This window comes from Canis lupus, chromosome 3 (genome assembly GCF_003254725.2).
Source record: "Canis lupus dingo isolate Sandy chromosome 3, ASM325472v2, whole genome shotgun sequence".
Classification (NCBI taxonomy): domain Eukaryota; kingdom Metazoa; phylum Chordata; class Mammalia; order Carnivora; family Canidae; genus Canis; species Canis lupus.
In genome coordinates, this window is record NC_064245.1 from 89,200,326 (window position 1) to 89,216,156 (window position 15,831).

General features: G+C 38.3%; 1 protein-coding gene across 1 annotated transcript in view; it reads right to left on the reverse strand.

Moving 5' to 3' along the window:
• Positions 1-15,831, reverse strand: part of SLIT2 (slit guidance ligand 2) — a 350,583-nt gene that overhangs the window by 34,622 nt on the left and 300,130 nt on the right. Inside the window, 3 exon segments of the mRNA XM_035714619.2 lie at positions 8,069-8,208; positions 9,461-9,558; positions 9,698-9,822. Of these exon segments, the coding sequence (XP_035570512.1) occupies positions 8,069-8,208; positions 9,461-9,558; positions 9,698-9,822 (363 nt within the window).

Sequence of the window (15,831 nt, forward strand, 5' to 3'; positions counted from 1 at the left end):
AAAATTTAAACATTCCATCCCATTCCTATAAAAAAAATTGCACATTTCCCATTTGTTCTTCATTCATATAAAGAAAAACATTCTCTTTACTCTCAGAGACCTTTCAGTGTAGCAAGGAGATGGATGAACTGTTTGTCTTCCTCCTCCTTTTCTTTTTTAAGAACCAAGTCTTCCTGAGGATTCTTTTCAATAATATGATGGTTTCTTATTTGTGTCCAATAACACTGAAATTCATCCTATCAATTAGAAAGTTCAGTGGCCTCCAAAATATGATCAATAAACTACCCAGATCATCTCTACTTCTCTAAACTTAATTAATTCCATGGTTTTATTTCTATATAAGGAAATGATCTTGAGGGGAGGGGGTTCATGAAAATCCAATAGCCACTGAGAAATGTCCTCTGGGTGCAAAAGGTATACAAAATGGGCCATGTGTAGAAGGCGTACCTTGTCACAGAATAACATCATGAGATAAAATTAATTATAATTCAAAATAGGAAGGCTCAAGAAAATATTCTGTAAATGTGGATAATGAGATGTTTTAAACAAGGAAAATTATTTTATGTTCTTATTTTTGTTCTAAATAGTATGAAATGGGTTGCTCCGTAATGCCTTGTTCGCTAGAACGCTGAATTTGCCTTCATTCAGAAAAGACTTTTTACTTATCAAATAGTAAAGTTTAAGTATATTATGCCACTTTCTTGGGGTATGAGACATGATGGCTTTGTACTGGTGAAATAACTGACCCAAATTGAACTCAAAGTGAGGAAACAAAGCCAAATAGTTTGCCTGGTAGACAGGGATCATGTTTTATGCATTTAACAAAATCACATTTGATGCTTCGCACAGTGTCCTGTATAAGGTATTTTCTCAATAAATATCTTTTGATTTTTTAAAATAAAAAACTTGCCTCTCCCCAAAATAAACAAAAAAGAGGTGTTTTTCAGTACTTCCTCATTGGAACATTGGAGCTAAATAATGTAGCCAATTCCAACAACTACTGAAACTCTAGAAATATTTAAATCTGTTTTCAAAATAAATAAATCCAGACTAGATTGAAATAAGGCTTAGTAAAGCTAAACTGTTGTTTTGGGCTGAATGGGTCCTGCCTACTAACTAAAGAGCAAACAGGACCTTTAACAGGTTTTCTGAGATTCAAATTTAAGAAGACTTTGAAAGGTAGGAAGACGAAGGCAAACTACACAATCTTATTAGGCTTCTAGAATATTCTCTCGAGTTAAAACACACTGCAAGCATGATTGCACGTATATTGACTTTGACTTAAAGTGTTATGTATTTTGAGGCAGAATAAACAGCAGTAAGAGTCACTGTTATTAAGGGATCATAAAAATTTAAAAATATACACAAAACCTAAAAAAAAAAAAAACCCAAACAAACAAAACTGTGAAACCCAAGAGTTCTTCAGCATTTAATATTTCCTTATACGTCAAAGACGAGTAAAGGGGTAAAGAGAATCAAAGACCTTCCTGAAGTCTTTCCATTTGAAATGTGCATGGAAAACAGAAATACAAAATAATAATTTAAAGAAAGACATACTGAAAAATATGGGGAGAGAAATTTCCCTCGCACATATAATTTACTTCAGGTAAGATTTTCTCTATCAAAATTCCCTTAAGAATTCTTATGCCATTAGAATAGCAGCCCCTGGTATTTTTGAAGTACAGATATTTAACACTATATGGTATTTCCCCAATCTTCCATCTTACTCTCAAGCACCTATGTGAGGTGGGCAGATGTCACTATCCCTGTTTCCCAGAAGAAAAAAAAAATGTAAAAAGTCCCAGAGTTGATAACCTCATGCCAGGATAAGAAACCTGAGCTTTTCTCATTAGCTACACAAATTCATCAGTACCCCCAACCTGCCCTTTGTGATGGAAGGTAGCCTAGTTATCAGGGAAAATATTTAATTAATTGTGCAGGCATTGATTAGGCATTTTTTTTCATGTGTAGATAAAATAGACTGCCTGCACCTGAATTTTGTGGTTACAGCTTCACTCTTTTCAAATGGATATAAAAGACTATTATATACAGCAAGCTGAAAAGACAGCAGAAGAAGAGCTTGCTTACCCTAAACCATAGACAGAGCCACTATGGGATGTAAAAAGATTCCAAGCCTGGAAGATAGTAGCAAACAGGAAGAGACTTATTCCAATGGAAACCACCCCTACTCCCAATCGCAGTGCATGCCTTGGGGTCAGTTAGATGTTGGTTTCCATTTGCATCCCTACTTGCAAAGTGTGTAACCTTGGGTAAAATGTTTTCCTATTTTATACAAGTTATTACCTTAAATCCTTTTGTTCACATCTACGGTGTTTTTGTAAAGTAACAATACATTACCTAATTATGGAGTTTCTCTTTATTTAAGAAAGCTACTCTCTGCTCTAAAGAAGCTGAAATTTAATTTCTAGTTAAGTTTTGGATTAAAAAATAGAGTAGAGTTTGACTGCTTTTTGAAGCGAATTCAGTCAGCAGCAGATTCTTGGAAAGAGAAGGCATTTTTATAAACATAAGCATGAAATTTAGTCAACATATGAAACCACATGGTGATTTAAAACCCTATCACACTGCCAAGCTAGTTCCTGAGAGTATAGATAACTATTTAAGGACATATTCCTATAACAGAACAATTGCTATTGTGTTTCTGAGATGGAATCAAACCTTAAACATCCCTGTCCAGACCACTAATTGCTTTAGTACTTGTAAAAAGAAAAGGGGACATTTGACCAACAATAGTATTGGATTCATTAATCCTCCAAGAACTGCACAGGCTTTATTTTAACATTCTAAAATATGAAGCCATGTTTTCCCATTTTTTTTAATTTTAATTTTTATTATTTTTTTCCCATGTTTTCAACTTAACTCTGTACATAGTAAGTGACCAAACACAGCATATCACCTAAGTAATGCAACAGAGAAAAAAAAATTAATGAAGTCCTTAGTAGGCAGAGAAGAGGAGAACTGCTATATAATGCATTCCATGTTAACTCTATTATCCCACTGCAAATGCTTTACATACAACCGGAAATGTCAAGACAAGCACATATTGTGTTCCTGTTAGGATGCCGTGCCTGTATGTGACATGTGAAGACATCTAGTCAGCTGAATGAGTAAAAATCCAATGTTGTTAGTAATCATTCTGAATCTTTATGATGGAATTTCACAAATCCTTCAGGATAATTCCCCAGAAATGCCTATCACTAGCATTACTCTAGGACGTCTTTTCCCGGGCCCCTGATGTTTTTGGGGAACTATGTGGACCATGTTGACATCAGTGATTAGATATAGTTTTTTTTTTTTTTTTATGCTTTAGAAATACTGCCAAATCCTCATGACATTCCATAATGTGTTTTGACAATGTGAGTCTAAAAATCAACCTCCTGGGCTTTGTAATATTTATTTTATAAAATGTTTTAATAAATATATACATCTTCCAATATTTTCCATGTTTCAAATTACTAATGATGTTAGTTAAGAGGTATAAGGAAATTTCCACTATTTAAAAATTTTTCTGTCTGTACCCTATATACTGTACTGAATGATCTGGTTTTCACTGTAAAAGTTATTCTTGTTTGTGAGATCTTTAAAAAGTAGAAGCATAAAACCAAGTAGGAAGTAGAAAGTATTAGTCTTTCTTTTTAGCCACCCCTTCTTCTCACTCAGGGTACATCTTTCATAGCTTTCTAGAAATTGATAAAGTGCACTTCAGATGCCCCTTTTACAGTGTTTGGCATAGCTCTCCATGTCAAGGATCTGAGGGACTGATTTGACATATTAATTTCAGATTTTGCCAACATTCCTTTCATCATGTACACACAATGAAATCTATGTAGCTTTAAAAGAAAGAGGGAAACTAAAATGGAAATCATAATAGACTTAAAAGGCAACTAACCTTTTTCCACCTCATTCAGATTAGCAGCTGGCAGCGACAAAGACAGAAGAGACAAAAGACTTTTTACATTGCAATACAACAGCAGAGCACACGAAGCCAATGCGCAGCATTAACAACAGAGAAGCCAAGGGTGAGAGCAAACTGAAGCAAGGCTTAGATTTCTTACCTACGGCAGGCCAGACGCACAAACATGGAGTAAACGAGGCAAAAGGTTAAGGCCATCACACAGGGAGCCATAGGTCTGTGTCTAAGCCAGTTTATTTAACAACCAGCTCTACCTCTTGAAGCTATGCACTTCACGGTTTGTGTGGGAGCATTGGAGATTTGGAAAGCGAAGAAATAATGGTACAAAATGGAACGACTAAAATGGTCTGAGTATTTTCAACAAAATAATTCTGAGTTTTTACATGCCCAATTTGTGTGGAAGCTTTCAGTCACAGAATTTCTGTAATCCCATTAATATGCTGTGGTTTATGTTGTGGCCAATTTTGTGTTATCTTTGTATATGGTCCCATGAGAACAGTGTTAAGAAACATAACGTTGATGTAGTTCATCCAGGGTTCTGACTCCTGTGAGCTGTGCAAAAACATATTTTTCAACTCAACACCTAAGTTCATACCTGAGCTTAAGAATAGATGACAATGTTGCAGGGATGCCATGTTTACAATTTTTACTTTTATAGGTTTTGAGCTTAGGTAATTTGAGGGATTCCTTGAAAATATTTCTCCAAGGTATGTGCTGTTTTTAGGAAGGATATAGTAATGATTAAAAGAAAAACAAAAACGATCTCGCAAGCTAAAATTAAAATCTTAGAGTGAATTTTTAAGTTATTTGTTTAATAATTCCAGAGTCCTACCTCCTGAATCTGTACATACTAATGTTAATTTAAAATCACAGTGAATTAAACTTTCCAAAAATTAATCTCATCCAAAAAATACTAGCTACCAACAGTCATATGACACAACTAGGAGGATAGATAATACGCTGAGTTGGGTAGAAAAGAATAGTTTTGAGAGCTCTGGTGGGGAAGGCAGAGCAAGGATTAGATAATAAAAAACAATATTGACCCTTAAAATTTATGTTGTCAATCCCTGCAGGAGGAAAGAACAGAGAGTTTTCTCCTTTAATAAATCAATAACTATTTACTGGGATGTTTTGGTCACAAGGGTTTAAATAAATTTAATTTCCCAATGGCAGTTCATTTTGTTTTGGATATTTTTAGCTCCATTTTAGAGACTCAAATTTTAGAACTCAAATCATGAGTTCTCTGTCAGACTGCTTGCAGATCTCTGAATTTTCTCTGTTAACAACATTATGTCCATTTCTGACTCTTGACACGGGTGCCAAATGTTAAGACCTTTCACCATAATAATTTACAGCCTTTTCCCATGAAATTTTATTTGTTCCTGCTCAACAGTTCACTTTCTCATTGTCTGCCTTTGGCGGTATAGAGCAAAACATCTCCAAACAGAAAAGCAACTTGTGACTTGAATGATTTTTAAGCAATGACAACATGATTATATTCCCTGAGCACAGCCGGGGTTTCTTTTCCCAGGTCTCCTACTCATTAATCAGATTCCAATCTTAAATCTAAACAATACAGCCATATTATTAACAACAACAAAAAAATTCCCCCCTCACTACAGACTTGGATGAAGCATGATATGAAACTCTAGAGTCCGATTTATGCTTTCCTATAATTAAAGGCCATTTATGTGCCACCGATTTCAAAATCTGCAGATGGTTGCTTGATATTTTGTAAATGAGCTCATTTCACATATGGACAAAAATGCGACAGCTAATGGATGAGTGACAAATGTGCCTGGTAGAGATACCTGCTCTGATGCCCACTGTCAAGCTCTTGGTTGCCCACAAGACCCAGCCCAGTTACTGGGGCAATGTCTGCATGTGCTGTATGCTGCGAGCTTTCTAGTGAGTTCAATGTTTTTGTTCATCCTTTGCCCAAAGTAAGGCAAGCCAGTATTTGCAATTGCTATGGCTAAAAACATGTCAGAGTCTCAGTTCTTGTTGAGAGCCCCATGACTCTGGGGTAGACAGTCATGGCAGATTTCCACACGATGGCTTTTACAGATGTCATATTTTGGCTCAAAAGGGGTTTTGCTACATTTTGGGGTTGATATGTTTCAGATGAAGTGATTGGACAGATGGAAATGAGGGTTCATGACACTTCTCAGAGGAAGTGGCACTGAACAAAATCACTTAGGATGGAGAAAACATGTTCAAGAGGAGCAGGTGCTGGAAGGAAGCTTGGAAAATGAAGGGAGAGAAGGTAAAATAAGACTCAAAAGAAATGGATAAGGAATAAGATACAATAAATCTACAGCCAAAGCAGGGGGACCCCTCCAAACCAACTGAGAAGAGCTGCCACCTGATGTAAATTATCCTAAAAAAAAAAAAACAGTGTGTAGGAACTGAATACATGGTGCTTTCAAGCTGAGGTTCTCATGAGGGGATATAGATCAATTCTTGATTTTCGTGCTCAGGAGCACACGGGCGAACCCAGGTATGCTTGAGCTGCTGGGGTCCGATCTGTCCAGGTCAGTGCAGATAAGTTTAAAGAGGCTACCAAAATTAAATGAATTAAGCCCTTCCAGTAATGACCAGAGCCATGATAGGAAAACAGAATTCTTCTATCCTAAGAGGGTAACAGGTACCGATTTTAGTGCAAACACTGGGTTTCCTGTACAAGTCTAAATCAGCTCAGTCAACAAAACTCAGATTCTCAGGGCAGCGCCCGGGGCTCCAGGACCTGTGCGTGCAGGTCAGTGGCAAGTCTTGGAGGTGTGACACATGTAATGTGAGTGCAAATGTGAAAGTTATGTGGCATCTAAACTCCCCAACCATGTGAGAATGGAGACCTACTGGATATACTTGCTATCCTCTATTAATGGGAAATATCGAGGAATTCAAACTAGCCACTAAGGGGCCGAAGGGCTCCACATATATCATGGAACAATTATGATACAACATGTTCAGATTTCTAGTAGACACGTAGCAGATCATATGATATGCTTCACTGGTGTAAAAAAAAAAAAACGTATCATGGAAAAGACAGGTTTGAAGGCAAACAGGTCTGGGATGTCAAAACAGAATGCTTTTATTTTATCTAGCATTTTCCCACCAAGAAAGTACTTATTAAAATTCAAAGTTTGAGTATTCCATAAAAGCTTAAATTTCAATGCTATTCTAACAAATCCCTGGGAAAGTGAATCATACAGATGTGCTCTCATCTTTTCATGTTTAGAGATGTTAACCTCAGTCATCCACACAGTTATCCTACCCTCTGATATTCTTAACTATGTATTAAAATTGTAGACAAGTGTAGGGTTAAGGAAAAATAGTCATCAAAATAAGAATGGTGATTTTGGATAGAGTGACAACTCTACTTCCCCATCTTTTCTTACAAATAAAATCTGTAACATTCCCCTTTTCTCTAACAACATTAAAATGAAGTGGTTTATTGCTAAGAAACAAGATTGTAACTCAGAGCCGCCAAAACCAATCAGAACAGATAATCTGACATAACAGGGAGGTCTAAACTTGATGTTGCCTTTACAGCAAATTGGTTTGTGCAGGGAAGTTTACCTGCTGTGAAAGACTTAACGGAATATGTCACCCCCAGATACGAAATGTCAGGAAGAAAGAAAAAAAAAAAAGGTGGTAATTATATGATTATCCAAAGTGCTCAGTATCTTCCTGATTATGTTTTATTTAGAAGGACATGAGTTACTAAGGGAAAACACAAGTATGGACACGAGCCATCTCAAATGCCTAATTATGTTTTGACAATGTGAAAAAAATGCCCCCTTTTCACCTACGTATTGGTGGGTCGGTTTGCATGGGAGAAATGCTTTACGTGAAAATGTTACGTAACTGTGGTCTGAAAACTTCAGAACGATCATTTCTTTTTCTGCTGGAGAGTGTGGCTCTACGTAGATGCCTGTGTTCTGAGCCTGCTTCGTCTTTCATTGGCTTGGCTGAAACCCTCCTTAGCTGTTATTCACATTGCATCTAATTTTTGGAACACCTACCGGTTATTGAATAATACAATGGCTTAATACACAAATACAGCACATTGCCAATGATGCTTTCAAACAGAGACCCTATTGACGGCACAGAATTTCCTGCTCTTCCTACCTGTGTACTCAGGCGGACAAAGGCATGTGTAGTTATTAATTCCATCGACACACGTAGAGTTATTTTCACAGTCATTATCTTCACAGTCATCAACATTGACTTCACAATTTTCTCCTTCAAATCCATCGGCACAAATACACCTGAACGCCAGGAGGGAGAGAAGGCAAAAGACATGTTCTTGCTGCATTTTAAAGTCATATGGTCCGAATACTGAAAAAAAAAAGCTAAACATTCTCATCAATTACAGAGGTTTTAACTGTAAGAAACTGAACTTTAAAATGCTTTTAAATGACATGTAGTAAGCATGGATTTAAGGTAGTATCCAGTCAGAAACAATTTAAAAAGAAAATTTACGTGGGCCGCAAGATGGCAAATGGCCCCATGGTCCTGTAAGTCAATAAATCCAATGTATTCGCAGCTCTAAAACACAAGCAAAGTTTACAGCCCTAGATATCTTAATATCAACTTGTGCTCTAATAAAATGACTCATGCTTCTCTGCTCATAAATGAGGAGGCACTGATTCTGACTTAAAAAAATGACACTATCTCCTACCACGGCTGTAATGTCTTCCACATCTCAAAACAAAAAAATATGAAAATTAAATTACATCTTCCTTGTCACCATAAAGTGTACACGTTCTCTTCAAGTCTCAACAAATATAGTTTTTCAATGACAATAAAAACATCGTATACTTCACCTCGATACGTATCAGAATAATCTTGGGGAGTAGTCGTACTGGAAACGCGACCATTTCATAACGGAACGCAGAGCTGAAGAATTTTTATAATAAGAAGTGGTATTTCTAACAAGCTTTGCAGTAGATTAACACTCTTAGGTGAAATGATTACTGTCATTATAAGAACTCTATTTCATAATTCATGAAATACATCTGAAGTAATTGTACCGTACGATTAAATAACTCCAGATTAAAAATGTTCACAGCATGTTTGTCTCCTCATTTTGTGGCCTGGAAATGAATCATTAATTTTCTGTTTCCGTGGGACCTGCAGCTTATCATTACACACTGTCTGTTAAAGCAATACACAAAGCAACATATGAATTCAGGACTTGAAGTAGGAGACCCCTGGCTATTAATTAGCATAACAGAACTACTACTTTGTCTTGACCTCATCTGACTGCGTGAATCCTAATGCACGCACCTGCATGTCTTAAACATTTCTTGCTTTTTATAGCATCCTGAGCTGAGAATACTGTAATCTCTCCACTTGTTTTTTATATTACAGTATCTCTGAGAAGGACTAATCTATATTGTTCTTGTGAAATAAATTTCCGGCGTTAAGAATAATACCCCTTGACCTGAAAAGGAAAATGAATGTTTGCTTACTCATGCTCCAACGCTTCAGAAAGAATATTCTAGATGAGTGACCTACCAGAATCCATCTTTTTCTCCCTCCTTTAAGTGGCAAGTTCCTCCATGTGTACACGGGTTACTGATGCATGCGTGGATTGGGACATCACAGTCCTGCCCCTGGAGAAGGAATGGCCAAGTCAAGTCAAGAGTAAACAGAGGAGATCTCAGTACATCGAGAAAACACAACAGAATAATGAGGACCCACCAAAGAAAGTTGTGTTTTCAGACCATGGCTCCCTCAAAAGGTTCTACTTACCTTGAAACCATACGGACAGGTACAGCGATAAAAGTCGACTGGATCATTGTTACAGGTGCCATCATTCTTACATGGGTTTGATAAGCAGGGATTACATTTAGCTAGAATATTGATATCCACAGGACCTGAAAATTAATTAAAAAATATAAGAAACCGATGCTTTGTGTTTTCAGTTCTCTTGAATTATTTAAATGCCTTAATATAGCAGATTTTGTATGAAAAGTGTTGATCACATATCTATATGTATTTCTCTTCCATGAATAAAACCAAAATTAGCATCATCAGATAATGTTCAAGAATGCAACAGGAGAGCACCTCATTGAGGTCTGGTGAGAGTGCCCGGTGTCAGAGCGGGACTACGGACTGTGAACCTAAGTGGTTCGGATCCGATGGTAGTGATGCCCATATCACAGGTCAATCCCCTCATGGGCCAACTAGCCTGTGTGGATGCATCCTGTGGTTTGCCTGCACCTTAACTTTAGCCCACTTGCATGGACGAGCACACCACTGATCCCAAAGAGGACTTTGTGTGGGTCCGTCTGGGGGAGCGGGTGTTGGGGCATGTGCGGGCAAGTTCAATGCATAAATAGAAATATGTCAGTGCAATTAAAAATACAACAGTATGCACCTGCCTGGCTATCATTAGTTCAGTAGTGTTCTTTACATACAGGAGATAGAACACGGTGCACTGGAAATAAACCAAAAATGTAATTTCCATCATATTCCCCCTCAGATCCCTTCGGTTCAGTGTGGTGACACATTAGCGCAGGCCTGTGATAGGTGAGATTTCTGTCTCTTCCCCTCCACAAAGGAAATACCGTAGACATAATCTTCACTTGCGATCTCACCTTTCGGGATACACGCTTTAAAAAAAAAAAAACCTCCTGATCCATGAAAGGTTTAGATTAAAGGCAGATTCATTTGCAGCCACTTTCCTTTGGTTGCACATATTCATCCCATAAATGGCTAACAATGCGGAAATTGTACTGTCTTCGATAAAATTACGTTCCACCGATGCTACGTGCGTCCGTATTTTTGAGAGCTCCTTAGACTGCCTCTTGGCAACCGATGAGGACAGAATCAGGGTGACATATACCAAATATATGTCATATATTGTCAATCAAATAAAATCAAATATAGACGTCAATCAAATAGATGACACATATCAAACTCAACTATCTAGTAACACAAACGTTAATGATGTTTCTGTCCTCAGCCTCATCTCAGTAGTTCTTCATCCCCGCTGGAGCAAGCAGCGATCATTCCAGCTGAGCGCTTCATCCCACGTAACTTCCAGCGAAGCTATCTGAGTTGACTGTCAGCTTGCCCCTCTTCCCACTCTCCCTGACCTAACGTTCTGAGGTACCTCCCTCTACCCCAAAACGTCTGCTCTCATCGAATTCTTCTACAGGTTAGAGTGTATGTTTGTGAGTAACGGGGTTAGTGACGGGAACAGAAAGAAAATGTGAGTCATCACGGTAGGCCTCAGGACTCTTCATATCTATGTGCTTACTCCCTGACCCTAGAAAATACCAGAACACACTCACATAATGGCTTTGGAATAAAATCCGAAGGAAGAGAGTGTTCTGTATCGGTCAGTTTTTTCTATTAACAAGAACCCTAAATTATTTCTACAAAATAATTTCTTCTTAAGAAATTATTTTGTTTCTTCTTAAGCCGCTGGGAAATGGACGACAGCTCTGGGGAATGACTTTATCAATGGAGAGGGGTGGCGGGTACTTCTAGTGACACCTCCGTCACTAGGGAGACCTTGCCAGTGTCCCCTGCATTTCCCCTTGGTAACCAGAGTAACGAATGCAGCTTTTTCTATCAAATCACAGCTGGGAGATTGCTGGGATTAATACCAAAGGGATGCTCAGAGACATTTAATTTCTCACCCCCGCCCTGACTTGTTTATTAAATAAATTTAGCTATTAAGCACCCTGGAGAAATAAGTGCTGACAGTTAGTTAAAGCAAGGAGTTGAATTAAGATAACACCCCACCATGAATAGCCCTGTGTTGGCCAACCTTATCATGCCTGAAATCAGCAACAGAAAAGGAAGTAGTGGGCACTTGGCTAGGGTAGAAGAAAGAAGAATCTCATTTGGAAAAAAGCCACAGGGGGAAACAGCTAAGAATGTGCACAAGCAAAACAGAACATCAGCAAATATGAGGACTATAAACACTCATCTGGCCACTTCCCAAGACCTTGAGGAAGATTGCCTCGTGGTCTATTTCTGTGCTTTAAACCTCTTAAGACTGTGGTTTGAATAGAGGAGTTTAGGGTTGGCAGTTGTGTTGTTTATTCTGTGGAAATGTGACATTCTTCAAAAATTACACTTGATTGTTTAGATGAGGAGCCAGAAATTGTTTCAAGAAAAACAATTAAAAACATCTTGAAGCATGTAACAGAGGATGGAGATAACAACACTGCCAGGCTGAAGGAGACTGTTTTAGCACAGAGCCAGGATTTAATACATATCCACTGAACTGTATCTAATATGTTAATCAATAAGCACTAATTTCTCCAATAAGCACTAATTTTTCCAGTTTTTTTTTCCCCCAGGGACAAATTTGGGTTCCTATATAATTAATCCTGCTCAACTATTTTCATTACCTAGAATTTCTTATGGGCAAACCAAATGAGATCATTGTCCCCTCATATATATTCAGTTTAGATAAAGGAATCAAAATAACAGCCTTTCCCATGTGCGCTGGCTTTTCCCAATATATTTCTTAAAGCTGCAAACTGTTTTGGTGGCATCAGAATTGGGATTATAGTTCTAAAATACTGAGTTCTGGGGCGCCTGGGGGGCTCAGGGGTTGAGTGTCTGTCTTTGGGCTCAGGGCGTGGCCCGGGGGTCCTGGGATCGAGTCTTGCATCAGGCTCCCTGCATGGGGCCTGCTTCTCCCTCTGCCTGTGTCTCTGCCTCTCTCTGTGTGTCTTTTACAAAAAAATAAATAAATCTTAAAAATAAAATAAACAAAATAAAATAAAATAACACACTGAGTTCTAAGTTCTTCAGGTTCATAAAGTTGACTACTCCAGCTACCACTCTATCCGCTTCTACTTTTTCAAACCTTTCTTTTAAAGTCCATTTCTCAAAGATAATTTCTTATTTCTAGTTCCTGAGTGTGAGTAAAGGGGTAATTCAAAAGATGTTTGTGAGATACAGCAATTCCAAATAGTGTCTAATATCCCCCAAATACCTTACAAGTGATATGATTCTTATTTATTTTTACTTATTTCATTTTCTTATTTAGATTGTGATTCTCCCAAACTAAACATCCTTCCTATAGTGTGATTTTCATGCCCACCTGGTTTATCTAAATCTGCTCATTTCTATCTACTAGGCCCTCAGAATTATATCCCTTGTATCTGGCTCTCTCCTCTCATTCATCTTCCCACCAGTATATCGTTCCTCTTCTAAGTCTACCTTCCGTTTTCTTTTTTTGCCTTCAATTTGTGATTTATTTTCTGCCCAGGATACTTTCTCTGAGGTCCTTTTCTGCAAAATTCTTATTCAAGGGGATCGACATCTTTAATCCATTTCTATAACAAGGAGATGATATCAGAGCTAAAGAGTGATGCTGAAGACGGCTCTTTAGGGGAAAACCAGCACATATAGAATTTTGCACACTTAATTATTCTCAGACGAAAGAAGATGTCCAGGAACAGGAATTGGACAAGACCCTTATTGTAACACAAGCAGTCTTGGACAGAGGGTCTGAGGTCCATCAAGCTAAACTAGTAAGCCCGATTCGTTAGTACGGGTGTGGAGTTAGAGTAGTGGTGGTCGTCTCAATGGGTTGCTTTCAGTGTTAAATGAAAGGATACTGAGTTTTGAGTACAGAGTAAAGTGAGAGCAAGCACAGAAACCCCAGCCAAATTCAGACCGTCTTCCCGAGGCTTCCAAAGAAGGTAGGCAGCTAAAAGAAACATGGGTGGTTTACCTGGAAGGAGAAAGGAAATCTTCCTCCGCTTGTTTGCTCCAATTTTAACACTGACTAAGGCAAACTAGAACTTGCTATGTATTCATTCATTACAGGTTTCACTGAGCACCTTCTGTCTGTGCCAGGAGGTGCTGAAATTTGGGAAAATTGTAGGGACTATAATTATCAGAATCATGGAGGAATGGCAGGGGGCACTGAGCGATCATTATTCACTGGGTAACAACACCCAGCATTAATGATTTTATGTGTTGAAGGACTGCAACCAGGGTTGCAAATTTGGCATGCACAGCCACCAGGAACACTGCAACGTTAAGGAGGAGAGTTTTTGTTCTTACACTGCTGCTTGGCAAGGAACTGCAGCTTCCTTGCTGATACAACTTCACCAATCTTCAATCTTTCCACCTGCCCTAAGTTTAGTCTCAAGAAATTTTAAATTATTGCCAGCACATTAGCCTTTGTAAGATGTGAGCCACAGAGGACAAAAATAAATAAATCTAGTTTCAGGAATACAGATGTTGGGGCACCTGGGGGGCTCCGTGGTTGAGCGTCTGCCTTCAGCTCAGGTCGTGACCCCAGGGTCCTGGGATCGAGTCTCATATCAGGCTCTCTGCAGGGAGCCTGCTTCCCCCTCTGCCTGTGTCTCTCCCTCTCTCCCAGTGTTTCTACTGAATAAATAAATAAAGATCTTTAAAAAAAAAGGACTATACATGTTTACTATGTCCCTGAAATGAAGGAGGGCAGTCTAGGATAACTAGGGTGATTTAAGACTTGGTCTGGACTTAAGAGAGCCCTCCAGCATCAGCTGTATGGATTGGAAGTGTGTTTAGCTTAATAATTCAACGGGAAAATGAGCCAAAGTTTGGTTAACAATTTGTCTTTGCCAGTTACTTTAATCTTTAACAGACAAACTGCTGGACCTCAAATCCATTAAAGCTTGTAGGCAGACTTGCTTACTGGACGGAAATCACTCGCTATGCACCTGACACCAATATCGCCACCCACTGAGAATTGCATTCTCACTTTGATTTATTACTAAAAGCTCCAGACACAAATTTCTAACTATATCCCAGAGTCTGCCTTCATTGTGGCATCCCTTGGAAACCTAAGTCAAATAAGAGAATCCTCTAGCACTGCCCTTGTATAAAGTCAAAGGTACATCAAAGACAACTCAGGAAAAATGTAGGGGGGTATTTGATGTTGGGCATAATTAACTAAAAGAAGGTTCTTATTTAAAACCCCAAAACTCTAAGCTTCACTTGCTATTACATTACTGCATTTCTTAAGCATTAATATCAAATGCATATTTTTAACAACATTCCATCACTAGGTCATTCATTTATCAAATATTTATTGAGGATCTACTTCATGCCAGGAAGTAAGCTAAGTCTGGGGAGTTCAAAGGTAAGTGAAACATCGAAGTTTCTGGAAAAACTTACAGTTCAGTAGTAGAGACATGCATATATCAACTACAGAATGCAGTTGCAAGAGGATGTGGGAAATGAAAATGCAGGTTTTGGAATATGTGTTTTAAGTTTCTGCAAGCCTACACAGGGGAGGAATTCACTAGGTGCATGGAAATATTAAATCTGGAGATCATTAGAAAAGCCATGGTCATGGTATTGAAATCAGTTAATTTAACAGGGGTAGGAGAAAACCTCATCTATATCAACATTAAAGAATGTAAGAAAAAGGTGTCAGCAAAGGAATGAAGAAGGAAGCAAAGAGAATGTACAAGAAGGAGCAGTCTCGTGGGACACTTGGGTGGCTCAGTGGTTGAGCATCTGCCTTTGGCCCAGGGCGTGATCCTGGGGTCCTGGGATCGAGTCCCACATCAGGCTTCCTGCAGGGACCCTGCTTCTCCCTCTGCCTATGTCTCTGCCTCTCTGTGTCTCTCATGAATAAATAAACAAAATCTTTAAACAAAAACAAACAAAAAAAAGAGCAGTATTGCTCAATGTCTAAGACAAAAAACAAAGATGACTAAAAGTAAGCCACTGAAGTTGGCAAGATGGAAATCGCTGGAATTCTTGTAGTTTTACTGTAGGGTTGGAGATGGTCGACACATGATAGGGGGTTAAGGTCTTATAAATTTGAGTTGCATAAATGATTTAATAAAAACGTAAAGGCTGCATAATGCCATCTCTGGAATCACTAGGCTTGGCTATTTGGTATATATATA